This window comes from Lepidochelys kempii, chromosome 17 (assembly GCF_965140265.1).
Source record: "Lepidochelys kempii isolate rLepKem1 chromosome 17, rLepKem1.hap2, whole genome shotgun sequence".
Classification (NCBI taxonomy): Eukaryota; Metazoa; Chordata; order Testudines; family Cheloniidae; genus Lepidochelys; species Lepidochelys kempii.
Genome location: NC_133272.1, coordinates 10,490,176 through 10,508,921, shown reverse-complemented (window position 1 = coordinate 10,508,921; position 18,746 = coordinate 10,490,176). Strand labels below are relative to the sequence as shown.

The 18,746-nt window shown below is 47.8% G+C and overlaps 1 protein-coding gene across 1 annotated transcript in view; it reads left to right on the top strand.

Annotated features, from left to right (window-relative positions):
- Nucleotides 1–18,286, top strand: part of CCDC92B (coiled-coil domain containing 92B) — a 45,572-nt gene extending 27,286 nt beyond the window's left edge. The window contains exons 3-4 of the mRNA XM_073315631.1: nucleotides 1,936–1,983; nucleotides 17,129–18,286. Of these exons, the coding sequence (XP_073171732.1) occupies nucleotides 1,936–1,983; nucleotides 17,129–17,883 (803 nt within the window). The 3' untranslated portion in view covers nucleotides 17,884–18,286. The remainder of the gene's footprint in view (nucleotides 1–1,935; nucleotides 1,984–17,128) is intronic.
- The last annotated feature ends 460 nt before the right edge of the window (nucleotides 18,287–18,746 follow it).

Sequence of the window (18,746 nt, the reverse complement as noted above, 5' to 3'; positions counted from 1 at the left end):
CTGACCAGAATCGAAAGCTTCTGTCTCCCTTTTCCCATTGGAGAAAGGGAAAGCAACTCGAATTCATCACTTCCCTTGTAAATGAAGAGCCAAAGTCTGGTCCCAAAGGAGGCAACGCCAAAATTCCCAACAGCTTTATAGCGAGCAGCATTTCACCTTGATCTGCTAAAAAGAGAAACTGAATCGGGTCCCAGCTTCCTAGCCAGCTTCCTCTGTATCAGACTCTGCTTCTACCTCTGAAACTATTGTAAACCAAAGGGTTTGAACCCAGCTGCTGCCGCATTCTCTCCCCACAGACTGACCCCCCTTCATTGCACTCAAATTTACACACCACCCCTGTGCTCACACACTATCCTCTTTCGATTGCCGGTATGCCCCATTATTCATCAGCAGAAAGGAATGGATTTAATATAAGGTCCAGGTGCCAAGTCATTTAAAAATGCAGTGAAACAAACTCTCAGAGGCTTTTATTCATCTTTTGAGTTTACTGTTATATATCAGCTTCACATAATGGGCCTGCTCCTGCTCCCCTCAGCATGGATGCAAGCAGGATCAGGGCTCGGCTCCATAGATAACTGTTAGATCATTATCATAATGTCTATAGCGTGCAGCCCTGATATGTCTCATCTCTGAATATTAAAACGCTGCTAGCAACGTTTTGTGATTGCAAAATATCTTTCCTCTGTTCAATCATGGGATTTCAGTAACGTAAACCTAAAAAGCATGTTGTACGTTCATTATATTTATATATCTTTATGATATGAAAGATAAGACAGGAGCATGGGTCAAGGATATGCATGTTGTTTTTAGAGCAAAGGGTAAGAGTCCAGAAGCAAACTGGTTAGCAGCTGCTTTGTGAAGACAGTTTAATTCAACTACACAAGCAGGAGAGCTCTCTGCATTTCAGAGACCAGTTCAGAACTCAGCCAGCACAGCCCAAGCAAGTGTAATCCGCTGCTCATTTTGTATTTCACACACCATTCCCATGGATGATCCATAGCAGGTATGAGTCTAGTACAACTACCAACTAAAGGAGTTAGGTGCCTAAATACCTTTGAGGATCAGGGCATTTCCTTAATCTCAACTAGTAGAGGGTTACACGTTTAGTGCTGGGGGTCTCAAGTGCAACCCCACTGTGGTGACAGCCCATGATGGTGACCATTACATACGGATATTCACTTACAAGCATTTCATCATCAGAATGGAAGCCCAGTGGCTGAGAACTTGGATGCTTAATTGGTAGATGTCACATATACTATCCAAGCTACCTTGGGTGACAGGATTTAAAAGCTGGACAATGCCAGAAGAGTGCCGACAACATCCTTATTACAGTCTCTAGTACAGGAGACAAGAGTGCTCTGCTTTCAGAATATGCAGAGCAAGAGGCAGACAGACAGAAAGAGTCAGTCAGAGTAAATTATGAGATCCTTCAGTAGGCAGTTTACACTCTGCTCTGTTTTCACTTCACTTGCTCTGCTCTTTGTCCTGGCTTAAATAAGCACCTAAAATGGTTCAACTGAATGCTCCAGCGACTCCGTTTTTAAAAAGAGGCATTGCCATGCTAAACAATTACCGGTTGCTCCATCACTGCAGCTGATGGGGCAGCATCTGTAATTATTATGTTGGTTACACATGGGGGAGACTTGTCATTCAGAATGTAAAAGCTACATGGCTGCTTGATAATATACTAATACTCTCCATCTAGCAAGAAATATCTATTTCCACATCAGCATGTCACTGAATTCTCTGAGACAGAAACATTTGTCATGACGGTTTGGGCTCAGTCTAAGAGACACCATCAAGAGCCATTATAAATTACAAGCCATCCAGCAATCCACTTTTTAAAGCATTAAACATGATGATGAGTAAATGCGAAGAGCAGAGTCTGCCAGAATGATACATTTTCTTTTGATGGCTGTTTGCTTTGTCTTCTAGATCTGACCCATGACCTTGAGACAAAGGAACTGGAAACTCACCAGCAAGGTAAGATCAAAAGCTTTTTCATGTGGTTTGGGACTTGACAGATGGGCCGAGAACAACAAGGCTGATGTAGGAAGGAACACTTCAAGCATCCACACACTGCCTGACAACAGGATTCAACCGTAACCTGGAGAGGCTAATTTTAGGGGTTGGAGTGTAATACACCAGCTTTGTGACTGTTAAGTGTTTTTCTCTAGCAGCTGGTCTACAGAGAGAACAAAGGAACTGTTACTGCTACCAGCTAAGGGTATAATCTTTCAACTCAGTGCATAGAGACCTGTATTTTTGGAGCTATTGGATCAGGGCTGTAGATCCAGATCCTCAAAATGTTGCAGGCGTATATGATTTATCTAGTCATACGTTCATTTGGCTTCACTGCTGAGACAGCTAACTGCTCCTGTTTGGGAGGATGATTTTGTAACCTAGACCCCTGTCCATATGGAAGTGATCTAAGATTATCAAACCCATGCAGGCCACCAACCACTCATCAGACATCAATAACTTTCAGTCCTGATTAAAGCTGGTCAAAAAACAGGAAAACAATTTTGCTAACCCTTTCCAAATGCCAAGGTTGCTTCTATTTCTGTTCAAAACAGATCCATTTTCGCAACATATTCGGTGAACATTTTAAACTATTTTACACACATCCTCCTTGCAAGGGAACAAGGACAGAACTCCCATATCACACCTGAATGACTCCTTAGTGCTCAAACACCAAAATCCTTTCCTGAAAATCACATTGAGTGCAAAAAATTCTGATAAAAACGTCAAAAAACAATATAATGAAAAATTTCTGGAAAAACAGAACATTTCAAGACCATTTCCCCAAACAGGCCATTTTCCAACAAAAAAATCCTTTTGTGTGAAAAACGTCAACCACCTCCAGTCACTACCCACCTAGGCTGAAGCTGAGCTTCTAAGCTATCCAGGAAGGGTTTCATAGCACATTACCATTCCCTTGCGCTATCCTGTCCCACTGAGGGTTGCAGTTCTATTGATTTGGCACAATTACTGTTCCAAACTGCAGTATATGCAACAGATTATGTGTACAGGTGGAGTTGGAACGGCTTTGTCCCTTGCCCAAGGGCTCTGACAAGAACCCTTCCAGGTCTCCATTCGAAGGCGGACATTATCACGGACTGTTGTGACCAATAGCAGCAAAGATGGAGAAGCAGGTTTTTCAAAAATCTGCCATTAAAAATGTATTTCTGAAATAACAGGGATGACTGTCTATATCACCTGACTAATGAAGCCACACGCCTCTCTCTTCCTGACGAGGGCTCTGATGTGAAAAAGGCTAGGGAGGGGTCGGCGAGTGACAGCTTCTGTGGATCAGACCTGGGATTATACACAAAATAATTATAGGAAGTGCTTTCCAGTGATCAGAACAGTGGACGGGGCACTAGGAAGGACTCCTGGTTTCTGTTCCCAGTTTTAGGTCTACTACAGACTTACTACTCTAGGTGGGGAAAGTCGTGTGGAGACAAATTTTCAAAAGAGCTCAGGGTCAGATTTTCAAGTGCTCAGCACCCACAATTGAAGGCAGATTTTCATACGACCTCATCTTCCATCTGGGCACCTAAGTAAGGGCCAGATTTTCAAAAGTGTCTAGCGTCCACAGTTTACACTGTGCAACTTTTCCCCAGATTTGCAAAAGACCTTAGCAGCACCTAATGTATTTCCAGTGTGCTGAGCTCTTGTGAAAATTCTAGCCTTAGAGCCTGATCCGTCTCCCCCTGAAATTCGATGCCCAAGCTCCTATTGATTTCACTGGTCCAGGATTGGGCCTTTAATCCTTCTATATGTCTGTTTACCGCTGAGTAAAATACATGTAACGATATTTGCCTTCTACAAGTTAATATTGACAAGGAGCTATGCTGAATGTCTCTACAGAAATGCAGAAGTGCTGAGAATTGGACCCAAGCTCTGTCTAAAGCTTGAATAATTTCTTCTGCCACTGGGATTGTGCAGCAGAATCCCTTCCAGGCTGATGTGGGGGGATGGTGAGGGACTGCAGATTCCAGAATGTGGGTTGCTGGTCTGAATGCACCCTAGGCCAGAAGGGACCAGAAAGTTAGTCTGGTGTCTGTTGAGTGGTCTGTGTGAAATGAGATTGTTAGGTCTTGGTCCAATTCAAATCCACTACAAACCCCCACTGCAGCGATCCCTAATTGGTCCCCTGGTTGGCAGGGTCAACGAAAAGGCCAAGGACTGTATGGGTCACAGAGTCCAAACTCCACTGTTGTCTCCAAAGGTCTCCCCTGCACATTCAGGACAGTTACCTCCCTTGGGTTTTTCTCTGTCTACCCTTCATAAAACACCAGGCAGCACAATGTGACCTGCCAGAGAGGAGATATCAGGGTGAAGTGTGATAGGCAGGCAGGCAGGCAGATTGCATGTATGACACAAGAAACACAGGCAGGCAGCCAGCCCAGATAGGCAGAAAGATAGATACGATAAAAACAAGATAAGAAAGAAAGAAGGAAAGACCTCGTGCCCATTAGAAGCACACACAAAGAGTCCTGTGATAGCTGTATTTTTCTACAGTATAAAGAATGGCAAAGGTCTGATTTCAGACTCTTGAATCCCACAAAAAGGAAAGACTTTCAATATATATTTGTCCTTATCTTTTTGTCCTCCATCCCTCCCCCTTTCTGACTCCTTTCTCCTCCTTTTGAATAGCAGCTCTCTTGACATTAGGGTGACTAGACAGCAAATGTGAAAAATCGGACAGGGGTTGGGGGGTAATAGAAGCCTATATAAGAAAAAGACCCAAAAATCGGGACTGTCCCTATAAAATCGGGACATCTGGTCACCCTACTTGACATCTGCTCGATGAGAGGTGCAACTGGCCAGGGAGGCTGCCTAGGTCTCAGACACCATCTGACCAGCAGGGGGCACTATGTGGCTATGTCCAGTTAACCACACGGCGTTGTGCGGGGCTGGGCAGCAAGGCAAAGCGAGTTAGCTGGGGAGCCCCTATTCAAACAGCCCGTGCCAGCAGTAGTGGCCCTGCGAGAACCATGCTTTTCCCAGTGCATGGAGCACAGGGCTGGAAGTCCTGGGAGCAGGGTTCTGCTCCCAGATTTGACCCGCTGGGTGAACTGGGGCAAATCACTTGACCACCCTGAGCTGCGTTTTATAAATGGGGATAATGAAACTTGGTCCACCCTGGGGGAAGCGCTTTGAGACCTGTGGCTGCATTGTTACTCTCTGTTCTCAGAAAGGTAGGGACTGCCTAAGCCCCGTGTGGATGCAGATTCAGGTATAGTCCCCAGTGGCGCCTAGTCCTGCTAACCTTAAGAGGTCTGCCACTTCCTCTGCCTCTTAGTGATGAGCTACTCTGCTGGACTCGGTTGTCCCACTCCTGTCCATTGCTATTCGTTCCAACCCTCTACAGTGCCTGGGCAGTTCCAACCCCCCTTGGGTGCTTGCTGCTGTGAGAAAAAGCAAACATGCCGCAGTACAGGGCTTTGAAGCAACCTACAGTTCTCAGCGAATGAGAGCCCACAAAACTGAACAGAAGGCAGGCGGTTGCTGGCTGACACACATGAGAGCTCGGGGCCTGATTCCTGAAGGGGACTGAGTTCCAATAGGTGTTGGGTTTGCTCAGCACCTCTGGAAAACAGTACAGATGGCCATAAACATTAGGAGGTGCTGATATGCACATATGATAGGCTTTTGCAAGGTGCTGAGGGCTCTGAGCTCCCATCGTCCTCAGTAGAGGGAGTCCATATCCAGGGAAATCAGGCAGTTTGCAAAGTTTAGCTGCAGATCTGAACGTTCCCAAGTTTGCTGAGTGGAGGGTGAGGATTCAGCGGGTTGGGTGCAAGCCCCACCCCCTGCTTTGCGTTTCCAGAATGCTAATGCTCCTTGCCTCTTCACTGCAGAATTTAAAGGCCTTTCATCGTCACCAGGACTGTTGCTCCTGGAAGTCGTAAACCCAGCCCCTTTCCTCTCCTGACCCCTTCTCCCAAGTTTCAGTCTCCCGGTGGGAGGAACAAAGCTGCTAAACCGAGCCAGCCACTCCCATCAGTAGCTGGCATTTGACTGCCAGCGCAGCCCAGACTAAGCGGATTACACATGTCCTTCTTGCAAAGGAAGACTGACGTAGCTTCCACATCACACCCAAACGGCTCCGTAGCGCTCAAATACTTGACATGAGGCAGACAGGAGCTGTCAGACTGGGCTGCTGCCTCCACAGGATTCTTGGATGCAAATGTACATCGTCAGATCTGTTTTGCTGCGTCATAGGTGCGATCGGTGGCTGACTCATCGAGTGTGCCCGCATGGGGTACCTAATTTCCATGAGTACCACCCACACAGCTCTTCCTCGCATCCAGCACTTCAGCTGCTTGTGAGCAGCAAATATAGTGCTGCTCACTATATTTATGGGGCAACAACCTAAATTAAGATGCCATCAAATAATTGCTCTTCAAATGCCATTTATGTAATAATTACCAGATGCAACCACCTCCCTTAATATCTCATTATAAAGTATTTTTCTCCACAGCAGACACTTAAGAGAGGAGGCCATAAAGCAAATCGTAAAAGGTGGATATTGATTATGAACGACTTAAACAAGCCCGTGCATATTTACCAGCACAGACTGAGAGGTAGCCCTTCGACAACTGGCCAGTTTCACAAGAGAGTGGTTGCTTTTTGGGGCTTGCAGTGAAATCAGCTAGGGATCAGGGAGGGTTAGCAACTGAGAGGCGGGGCAGGTGGACACTCAGGCTTTGTCTCACATGTTGCCACGGTCCAGGCCTGCCAGGGACGGGGAGTGGTTGGAGTCCTTGGCAGTACAGCTATTCTGGGCTGCAGGGCATCCTGTTATAAATTAGGGCACCTTTGCCGTCACTCCTCTTGGGCAGGGCCTCCTGGGCAGTGTACCCTGAGAGGTACAGCATAGAATCTAGCCTGAGGCCTTCCTGTGTCTGTTTCCCATCAGTAAAATGGGGATAATCATAATTATTATGAATTATAAAGTACTATTATTTGTATTGTGGTAGCACCTAGGAGCTCCAGACATGGGCCAGGGCCCCATTGTGCTAGGCATGGTACAACCACAGAACAAAAAGATGGTCCCTTCCCCCAAAGAGCTATACTTCCTTCCTCCAACCCTTTGTCTGTCTTGTCTGTTTAGACCAGTGGTCACCAACCGGTCGATCGCAATCGATCCTAGAGGATCTCCTAGTCGATTGCGATGTCCGGCGGTGCAGTGAGGCTGCACGCTGCTCCTGCCTGCAAGCATTGCCCCCGCAGCTCCCATTGGCCGGGAACGGGGAGCCGTGGCCAATGGGAGCTGCGGGGGCGGTGCTGGTAGAGAGGGCTGCGCGCGGAGCCACGTGCCCCGGAGGCTGCAGGGGCGCGTTGGCCCCTTCCGGGAGCCTTGTGGCGCCGGGGTAGGCAGGGAGCCTGCCTTAGCGGCAGCCACACTCCACTGCAGACCGGGAGCCACTGGAGGCAAGTGCCACACCCCAACCCCCAACCCTGAGCCCCCTCCCGGAGCCAGCATCACATACCCCCTCCCGCACCCCGAACCCGCTCTGCACCCCCACCCCCAGCCCTGAGCCCCGTCCCAGAGCCAGCACCCCAGACCTCCTCCTGGACCCCAACCCCCAGCCCTGAGCCCCCTCCCGGAGCCAGCATCCCGTCCACCCTCCTGCACCCCGAACCCCCTCTGCACCCCAAGACCCAGACCTGATGCCCCTCCCACAGCCAGCACCCCATACCCCCTCCTGCACCCCAACACTCTGCCCCAGCCTGGAGCCCCCTACTCTACCCAAACTCCCTCCCAGAGCTTGCACCCCTCACCCCCTCCTGCACCCCAATCCCCTGCCCCAGGCTCAGCCCAGAGCTCCCTCTCACATTGCGAACCCCTCGGCCCCAGCCCAGAGCCCACACCCCCTCCCAAACCCCAAACCCCTGGTGAAAGTGAGTGAGCATGGGGGAGAGTGAGCAATGCGGGTGGGGGGGAGGATGGAGTGAGTGGGGTGGGGCTTTGGGGAAGGGGCAGGGCCTTGGGGAAGGGGTGGGGTAGATCCTGGGTTGCCCTTAAATTCAAAAAGTGATCTTGGGTGTAAAAAGGTTGGAGACCACTGATTTAGACTCTTCGGGGAATCACTGTCTCTCACTAAGTGTTTGTATTATGACAGGTTTCAGAGGAACAGCCGTGTTAGTCTGTATTCGCAAAAAGAAAAGGAGTACTTGTGGCACCTTAGAGACTAACCAATTTATTTGAGCATGAGCTTTCGTGAGCTACAGCTCACTTCTGAGCTGTAGCTCACGAAAGCTCATGCTCAAATAAATTGGTTAGTCTCTAAGGTGCCACAAGTACTCCTTTTCTGTTTGTATTATGTGTATCTGGATGGAGACAGACAGACCCACCAACCAACCTACCCCTCAGGGCTATTCCTCAAAGTATATTACCTAATGCTTTGCCCAGCCACGTTTTAAACGTCTATAGCAAAGAGGCTTCCACCATCGTACTTGTGAAGACTATTCCACAGGTTGATAGATTTTCAGTGTTGGAGACAGCATCACACTATTCAGCCTAAATGGTCCTCTCTTTCCCATCACTCCTAGTCACCCTTCTTTGTACCGCCTTCTCCTTCGTTGGGGTTTCCTTCCTTCAGATATTTGTGCATGGCGACCACCCTTAGATCTGCGCCTGTCTGTCATGTTTAGACAATAGACTGAAAGCCATCCAAATCTAAAGAAAGGAACCAGCAGGCCTAGGATAGGATAGGCCTTATCTCGCCTAGGCTAAAAGGTGGGAACAATTTTGATTGCCTCTGACCTGAGTGGCCTTCCCTGGGCGCAACCCCTTGAAGCAGTGAGAAGGCAATGACCATGAGAAATATGCCAGTGGGAGTTTTGACCCCTGGTAGGGCCAGGCCAAAGGGTAGGCACCAGATGAAAAGCAGTTCTCTGAACCTCCAGGTTGGGGGGTTGAGCAATAGGCCAACAACGTATCCTTGTAAACAAGTTAAGTTATAGAAACACAAAGGTAGCCATTCTGGCAAACAGTGTGGTAGACAGAGATGGCAGAGACTGGTTCAAGCCTTACGTGATGCCTGACAGTGTAGGAAGCCATCAGATTCAGACCCACGAGGAGACTTGAGCTGATGATGTAGATGCAAAGGCCAGATAGAATGGTGCTAGCTGAGGATCACTCCCCATGTATTCTGTATCCTATTACAAAGTACCTGTGTTAGCAAGCTCCCCTTTCAACAGAAGCCCATTATCGAAAAAGTAAAATCTCCCTGAATAAACCCTGCTGTATGTGACCATTTGCAAAAGCCAGCTGCAGCATTGCTGAGCAAGGAAAACGTCACCGGGCTCCATAATGAGTTATTACCATGCCTACAAAAAACTTCATACAGGCTATTTTTCTCTGTCAGGTATGGGACAATTCTGTGTGGCCGTGTGCCTCGGGCAGACCTGTTCCATCTCAGGATCGTACATTTTATTGATGCTGAGTTTGCAGTTAGGGAGAGAGGGTGAAGGTCATGCAGGCTGCTTCTTGTTTCTTTTCCTTTTCGTTTCAGGTTTCCAAAACTGTGACTTCCATTAGCACGGCTATAGTCTTTTGCAGCAAATATAACACTGAATGTTGGACCTTTTGGGGCCACAAAAACACCCATATGCACTGCTGTGTGCGAACACTGTGTCCACAATTACTGCATGTACAAGCGCTGCTGAGTTTCACCCCAGAAGTGGCTGCTTTTAAGTAGCAGATGGTTGCTCTCTTTATATAGACTTGGCCAAATTCATTCCCTTCGTTGCTCTATGATTTGAAAGCAGAACCGCAGTGGCAGAAAGTTTGCCTAGATGTGGGGAGAGGCATAGTAGCAGAGGCTACATGCCCTACCACCCCTCATGGCCTAGAGACAGTCAGAACAACCTATAAAATGGGCAAACCAGACAGGGAGCGGGCAGGGTCTGAACACCCAGGAGATGCACTGATTTAGCACACCTCCTGGGAAGCCACCACTGGCAGCCGTCATACAGAGCAACCTTCCCCTGAAAGGCATACAGAGCGACCTCCCCCTGCACTGATGCAGCTGCTCCTGGTGGGAAAGGAGGTGAATACTGCATCGTTGCTATTATTAGTGATAGTTCAAACTGTGCTTGTTTCATAGCTCCCACAGTGAATACACGATAGTGTAGACAATTGCTAATTAGCAAGTCTTCCCTTAATGCTGCCTCTGTCAAGTAGGGAACTAGTAAAAAGACTGTTTGGTGCTGTAAAGAAAACAGTCATGTGATAATTCTGTCCAGGGCTGGCTGATGCACTTGGGGGCTAATACACTCACCTTTCCCCTCTAGAGACCCTGGGTCAAATCCTGGTCAAACCCCATGTGAAAATAGGTGGGGTGTTCTAAACCACCATGTGATTCACAATCCCTGTTTGAGAGAGGTCTAGCATTGGAACAGTGGGGTCTTTTCGGTCAAGAGCAAGTTACACCGGTAGAGCTGGGGGGTGGAGGTTTGCCCGGCAACAGTTTGCACTTATGCCTGGCTTGAGTTAGTTTCATGAGCAACAAATTCATAGGCGGGAAAGAACAGAACATTTTAAGCTACAAGGCTTGATTGATATTTGGAATGGTGGGGCTACCTTAACATTTAAAGCATGAGTGACTGCCAGTATCTGAAATGACCCATAACTGAAACTGCAGCTCCATATGCCCCAAAACACTGGGAGAGTTTGGATCATTTATTTTCTGCTGTAATGTTTCATGGTGCTGAATGGACACACCATTTTCTACATCATTTACCATCATGATTAGGCTCTTACTCCATTCAAGAGAGGAGCTCTTTTGACAACCTCTCCCTTAATCATTGTAATTCAGTTTTTCTCCCCGTGTCAGGTTCTCACCTGCCGCAAAAGAGTTGAAATTTCTGAACCAACCAGAAGCAGTAAATGACAGGATAACTCACAAGACAGCTTGTTCTTAGGAACTTTCCCTCCCAGTTTTGTAGCATTCAGAGGTTCATGTGACCATATGCACTTCAGGATTCCTGTCCAAATCAAATCACAATTCTGAACCTTCCAGGTTGTACCCACACTGTATAAGAGCACTCATGTCTTTGAATCTCTCTTACCTTTCTTGTATTCTGAGGTGATGCTAAGGGTAGAAGTAAGATCTTTTCCTAACAATGGACTTACGCATACACAATAAAAATGGTCATACTTCTCACTTACATCGTGTTTTGCTTTTGCAAAGGAAAGATGGTCCTGTGGCTAGGTGTGTGTCAAAAGAACTGATTTCAGAGTAGCAGCTGTGTTAGTCCATATCCGCAAAAAGAAAAGGAGGACTTGTGGCACCTTAGAGACTAACCAATTTATTTGAGCATAAGCTTTCGTGAGCTACAGCTCACTTCTGAGACATTCTTGGTTCCACCACAAACTTCGTGATGACCTTGGGCAAACGCTTCATCTCTCTGTCCCTCAGCTTCCTCATCTGTAAAGTAGTGATCATTTCCCTGCCTCAGTGGGGTGCTATGAGGCATCATTTCATTAATGTTTTAAAACCCTCTGAGATCACCAGGCAGAAGGGATTATAGAAATGTAAAGTATTATCCAAATTGCTTTACAGACATTAACTAATGAAGCTTCATCACCACACCTCTGTGAGCTGGATGAGTAAGTGTCATGTTATAACCATGGCATACACACAGAGCAATTAGATAAAAATATAAAATACTCTTGCTGGAAGGTTGCAACGTTATGCTACTTTATTTCTTAATATCCAGAAATTTAGCACACAAAAACTAAAAGCAGAGAGAGAGAGAAAGCAGGCTGATCCCGAGGGCAATGCACCATAACTAACCCCACCTTGCTCTAGGCTGCTCTCTGCAGACTGACTGCTGTGCTGAGGAGCCAGATCACACACTTCCCTACAGAGCCCTCTAGCCTGCACGCAGGACCAGGAATAGCTTTTAATTTTACCAGTTTTCAGTACACCATATGTTATTGTCCCCACCCATGGAGGTAGGAAAATGAAACACAGAGAAGACAAGGGGATGAGGCCATAGCCACAAAAGGGGTCAGATCTAACTATCATAGCAGTTCTCAAAGTGTGGGTTGGGACCCCAAAGTGGGTCATGATCCCGTTTTAATGGGGTTGCCAGGGCTGGCATTAGACTTGCTGGGGCCTGGGGCCAAAGCCCGAGAACTTCAGCCCTGGGTGGCAGGGCTCAGGTTACAGGTTCCTTGCCTCGGGCTTGGGCTTTAAATCCCCTACCCAGGGTGGCGAGGCTCAGGTGAGCTCAGGCTTCAGTCCCCCTTCATGGGGTCATGAGGTGATTTTTGTTGTCAGAAGGGGGCCGCAGTGCAATGAAATTAGAGAACCGCTGATTATTCTCTTGAGTACTGTGCGCCTGGCACTGAGGCGGGCTGAGTCTGCTAGACCACATGCTTCACAGACTTTCACATTCTGCCTGTAAAGCCAGGCTCTGTTTTTTGGGCAGCTCTGACATGACTCACAGAAGGCCGAGCAGCGAAGCCGTCAGTCATCAGGACAAAGTGTGGGAAGGGAATATTGGGGTGGGAGCCACTGAGAAGCTGGCTGCTACCTCCAGCATCTCTGTTTTAAAAGTCCTGTCAGCACTTCAAGGCTCTGGCAGTCAGTTGCTGACAGGAACCGAAAGAAGGCAAACAGGCTACGCATTATTAACCAGGGGTGACTGTGCAGTGAGCAAACAGGCACAGAGAGAAATGCTGACAACACGCGGAACACCCAGCACGCCATGGTGCTCAGCAGATGCTTGTCATGCTGAGGGATCCGCTCACTTCAGGGCGGGTTCTCCTGTCCGGTGCTTGGCGCACGCCATAGCAGCAATCAGACCTTGACTGGACGGGACACTAGGGGAGAGACTCCGAAGGAGAATGGGCTAGTTCAGTAAATCTCTGCACGCCACAGTGGCTATTTATGTTGATCTTTCATAGGAATACAGACGAGTGTGAGAGTCTGTTGTGTGTTTGTGTGGTGGGTTTGCAGCTCCATGGCCGTTCTCACCATCCTTAATAAAGATATTGTGCAATGATTTGATTGTGCCTAATGCAAGGGTGGGGGCAAAGGAGAGTGAGGGACACCTCCCAATACTCCCGGGCTTTGTGGGACCATCCTGCTTTGACCCTCAAGCCCTGTGCCATTCAGTGGTACCCAGGTTCTGCACGGTGCGTACCATAGGCAGGGGCAGAGTTAGGGAGGGCAATGGCTCCAGCTGCCCCTGGGTGTGCTCCGTGGCTTCAGGGGAGCTCAGAGATGGGGACGGATGCTACCCTGGGGTGGGCTGGGCTGGAAAGCGGGGGCTGAGCCTGGCATGGACTCGGCGGGGCCCAAGCCTGGCATGGACTCAGCGGGGCCCGCAGCTGCAGTGAGGATGGCTCAACAGGGATTTGCAGTGCCCAATGGCTTTCCACTTTAGCCACTTGAAATGCTGGGGGATATGGCAAAGGGCTGCATCTGCTTCCTTCCCAGAATGATCACAGGCTAGGTTACAGAATACCAGCTCTCCCGGGGGGAAAGCCAGGTGGCAGCAAAAGGGATTTCACCGAGCAAAGCCAGCAAAATGAAGAACAGACGGCCAAGGCAGGGTGAAGCTGGGGTCAGAAGGATACAGAGGTGGATTAAAGGCATGAGAGTGCTAAGAACTGGGGCATGGAAAAGCCAGGTGACTTGCCGCTATTACAGCCAGCAACAGACCCAGGTCTCCATAGTCTCAGTCCTCTGCTCTGACTATTAGACAATCTTCTCTTCCAATGCTAAGGCTCACTAGGGGTCCAGACCCACCAAAACTTTCTCCGTTCCCCTCTCCTAGGAAGACTCTTCCTCCCAGCCCAGCATCCCCTGGATGGACTTGTTCCCCCACCCCGAGTGCTTGACCATCCTCTCACATAGAGCTGCCGGCCCACCAGAGCCAGCCTGATACGTTTGTGGAGAAAGTGAGAAAATCACCTAGGGCCCTAGGTGCAGGCATCGGTTTTTTAGACCCCTCTTCCCATTCCCCTCCCCAGGAGGCTGCTGCTGCTCCTCTTACCCCTGCCACGTGCTTTCCTATTTATTTTATTGCCTCCACTCCTGCGTTAGCCACTTAGGCTACCGTGGGGGCACCAATATGTAGGCACAGCCCTCCCCCCTCCCTAGGGCCAGGCCCGCAGGCTGTTCCAGCCAGCAGTGCACTGTACGTACTGATTTCTCACCCCCTCTAACCCTAGGGACTGGATCCTAGTTATTATTTGTATTATGGTAGCACTTAGAGGCCCCAAGCAAACAGGTTTATTGTGCCAGGTGCTAGATAACACATAGGAAAAGACAGACCTTGCCCTAAACTTCTTACAATCTAAAGAGACAAGCCAGACAAAAGGTGAACCAGGGTCCAAGGTCATACAGAAGAGCCAAGGTCTCTGAAAGCCTAGTCCAATGCCTTTCCAGCGAATAGCCCATTTATGGAGCTGGATCATTTATACCGGGAAACAGGGAATGGGAATTGATTCCTTCTATATCCTCAAATGTAGTAAGCTGCAAAAGTAAGTTTATGCAGGTCCTGCCTTATATCATAATCCTGCCTTAAACCACCTTTTATCCCTTGCCCCACTCCGGTTTTGGAAATGGTATTCCTGGCTATTGCCTCGTCATTCAGGAGGACGGTAGGTTTGAGGCTGCATATTCTTTTCTCTGCATGCTCGAGAGAACAAGCCGCACCCTACTGGTAAATCTGTTTGGCTTGAATCAATAAAGGAGCTGACATAGGTGTGGCAAATTCACTGGAAGGCAGCCAGTCGGAGTGGATGTGAAATGGGTTTAGGAGTCAAATTTTGGGTGTGAACCTCAGAGCAGCCTCTGCTTTGAGGACGTCTGGATTCTACAGTAATCTGGGGCCTTGCTGGAGTCCTGTTTGAGGGTAGAGGTGAGAAAGGAGAGACCTGGATTCTGCCTGGTGTTTCCCTGGAACTTGTCACAAGTGCAAAGTGCCAGTGAAAAACCTGCAGAGCCAATGTCAAACATGCGGAGAATTCTCCCTACAGTGTTCACTCAGATCAGCCCTGGAGCAGATTATCACCCCTCCTGCTTGTGCTTTGAAAAATGATACAGGGCCTTTCATGTTGTGACTAGAACTGCCAAGAAAAAGAATCCTTGTGCTGGTACCGAATTACTAATGATATTATTCAACATTGCTAACAGCTTCCATGGCAAATGTTCACTGCTCAGAAGGGTACTGGGAGAACCTTAAAATATCAGGGCTCTGAGTTTGCAAAGGGTGGGTTAATTTCTGCCTTCCATTGTACCCGTCCAACCCTCAGGAGCAGAAACTGGCTCATGATCTGTGTTTATACTCCATCGCTCTTCCCCCGCCCCTCCATCATTACTGTAACTGAGGGCGAGTTGAGACAAAGGAACATTATGTCATTACATCTGCTAGAGATTGTGAACATGTTTACAGCCTGACAACTGGCAGACGCCATTAACATTTTTTAGTAACTGCTGTGTGTTGGTTCTTAGATTTTTTTATTACAAAGATCTCTCTCCCTCTCTTCTTTAATATCCTGCCCTTTTTATGAATCTTGATCGGTGACAATCTGACTTCCTCTTCTTTGGTGTCAAAAGCGCCACGTACACAGCCAAGCAACATCATCAGTTTCACTGGACTCACTGGCCTAAAATGAGGGTAGGAGAACGGAGAGCCAGCCTGATACGTTGCAAGGCTGATGCTTAAGACAAAACAGAACAAAAATAAGACTGTTCCATGAGGGTCTGCCTGTGTGTCGAAAGCAGCCCTGTTCACCCAGGCTGGGATTTTCAGGGGAACCTATGGAGTTAGGCACCAAAATCTATTTAGCGTTAGGTTTCTAGATCTCTTAGACTCTCTTGAAAATCCCAGCCCCAATAATAAGAGGATAGAGGGGAATCTTTAGTTCCTTCAGAGATAATGGGAAATAACCATGAATGCAAAAAAAAAAAAAAAAAAAAAGCCCCAGAACAACAACTACCAAACAACATGTCAGTGAACAGTTAATAGAACCATAGGAATTTCCATAGAGGATCAGACCAATGGTCCAGCTAGTCAGGGTGCCTCGTTTCTGATGGTGCCCAGAACCAGATGCTTCAAAGGAAGGTGCAGGAATCTCAGTAATGGACAATGATGGAATAACCTGCCCAGAGAGGAAGAGCCTTCCTAACAGCAGCTAGTAGTTGGCTTGAACTTTGAAGCATGAAGGTGTATAGTGACATGGAGAGCTGTTTCTCCAGATCTCTCTGGGTACAAAGGTCCAGTCCCTTCAGCAAAGCAAAAAAATGCACATAATTTCTGTACAGCCGAGGGTTTTTTACTTATATTTTTTTCCCTCCTTAGGTTATCAGTCGACCATGCTCCTAGCTCCTCTCTAATCCTGGATTAACATCCTCCATTCCCTCTAATCAGGTTGTGTAGTATCTGGAAAAAGGTCAATGACACCTTCGAATAAGTTTAGCTGATGGTTTTTCAGCATTTTTTTTTCTCTTTTTCTCCTGACCCATAAACTCCATTGCAGGGCTCTGCTCCAAGGTCAGCGCTGAGAACACACAAGCGCAGGATTAAACTTGTACAGCCAAAGAATAATGTCTCCCGTTCGTAAAATATCACTGTATTCAGCATATCAAGCAGGCTTGCTTCATAAGATACCATCAGCAGACCGAAGGTTCTGGCTTCAGTTGTGTATATGATACATTTAAGTGAGAACAGTAGTGGTGGAAAAAGGATGCTGTGTTTGGCTCAAGATTACATTTAAATTAGGGGTCAGGGACATAGTGCTTGTTTCACGGGACATGTTATTACTTCAGTGCCAGAGTTATCTATGTTCCACACAAGTTCAGCATCCCCTTACTTTTATCACTGAAAATTATTTACATATGGAATAAAGAATCATGAAACTGAGGTTTTAAAAGAGTCATTTGCACTAGGGGAATGGGACAGCATTTCAGCTTCCTGCATAATTTTTGTTTACGTCCCTCAGTTTGCATGCAGCCTACAGGAGGAGTTGAAGGGCTCCATATATCTCCTGAGCTATCCTGTCCAATCCTTCCCCACCCTTCAAATTCATTTCACTGCAAACTGATGATGTCATTTTGAACACTGATTATTGTCCTGTTCTCCTTAGATGCCATTGATCGGGAACTGGAGGAGAAGTGCAAGATCATGGAAGCCCAGCTGCATGAGAAGGAGAAGGATAATCTGGAGCTGAGGAAGGAGCTCAGACATAAGGAGACCCTGGTGTCTGCACTGAGATGCAACCTCAGGAACAAGGAGAGGAAATTCCTTGAGGAGCTGAAGAGAAGAAGCCACCGGGTGACTATCCTTAACACGGAGCTGCAGAAGCAGACGGAGGCTGCTGCTTATCTCTCCTTCCAGCTGCATGCCACCAAACAGAAACTGCATGGCTCCCGGCAAGGTGGCAAGCCCTCCTCCGACAGGCCTCCGGACAAACCATTCCCTATGCAGCCTTCCAGTGAGACGAGGCCCAAAAAACGAATCCACAAGTCTCAAGTTCGGAGGCTGGTGACTGACTGCTCCTGTAGCAAGGGAGTCATCAAGGATTCCTTCCTGAGGGAGAGGATGAGCAGCTTCGAAGAGGCAGACCCCATGCCCGACCCAGCACTTTTTTTATACACTAAAAGGCACCATGCTCCCCATCGGCAGAAATTTGACCCCAAAGCCCAGGCCCTTAGCAGAGCAGGGGCTGATCCGAGTGACAGTGCTGCTGGGGGCTCAAGTCTGCAGAGACCCTCCTGTCTTCATTCCCAGGAGCAAGCAGAAGGTACTAGCACCAGGCCTTCAGCCAAACCCAAGCCCTCGAAGGGTGAGAAAGGCAAACAGCATGGATCCAGCCCCAGGAATTCAAAAGGCTTGGAGTAAAAACAGAGAAAGTGGAACAGTGTGGCTGCTAAATGCAGAAGATGAGTTTGGCTATACCAAAAAAGAGACTGCGGCCTACAAAGATTTCTTCCCCGCCATCCCATCAAGAAGTAAAATACTGTTCAGTTTGGATTCCCTCAAGGAGCTAGAAACAATCTGACTCGTCTAATATCTCCATTTAGGATGACCATGGAATGGCTGTCTTATCCCAAGGGATGGTGGGGCAGGTGAGCGGGAGGGCAAGCAGTGCTGAGGGCATTTGAAATGTTGTCCTGGAGTTGACTCCAAGAGAAGATGGGCACAGATGTGGAACGTGGAGAGAAGGTTTGAGCACGGAGGGAATGGTTATTAACAATTGTCTAGAGCTTCCCTTTCATAAAAATTAAGCTTTCTGAGACTAAAATCTCTTACCGTTATTGTTATCATTGTTCCTTCTAGGTAAAACTGTTCTTATTTTCATTGGCATAGGTAGTGGTGGAGGGTGGCGGGGGTGGGGGGAATGGCAGAATTGCACTGATGGTGAACGTGGCAGGATGCACCAAACTCATCTTTGGTTCTAACTTCATGACATCACTGGAGTTGGGACAGGGATGAATTTGGCCCAAAATGTCTAATATATATGGTATTCCAGGTTCTGGAGAATGTCGGCAGTTGAATGACAATCGGTCAATTTAGTCTAAGAAGGATTTTTAAATCATCTGCAGAAACAGTATGGCCAAGCCAGTCAAGTCTGAAATAGACACTCAACAATGTTGAAATTCATATTTTCACCCAAATTCCTCCTTTTTAATAATTATGCAAAACTGAATGGACAAGATTTTGAAACGTGACCATTGATTTTGGGCACCTCTATTTTTGGGGTG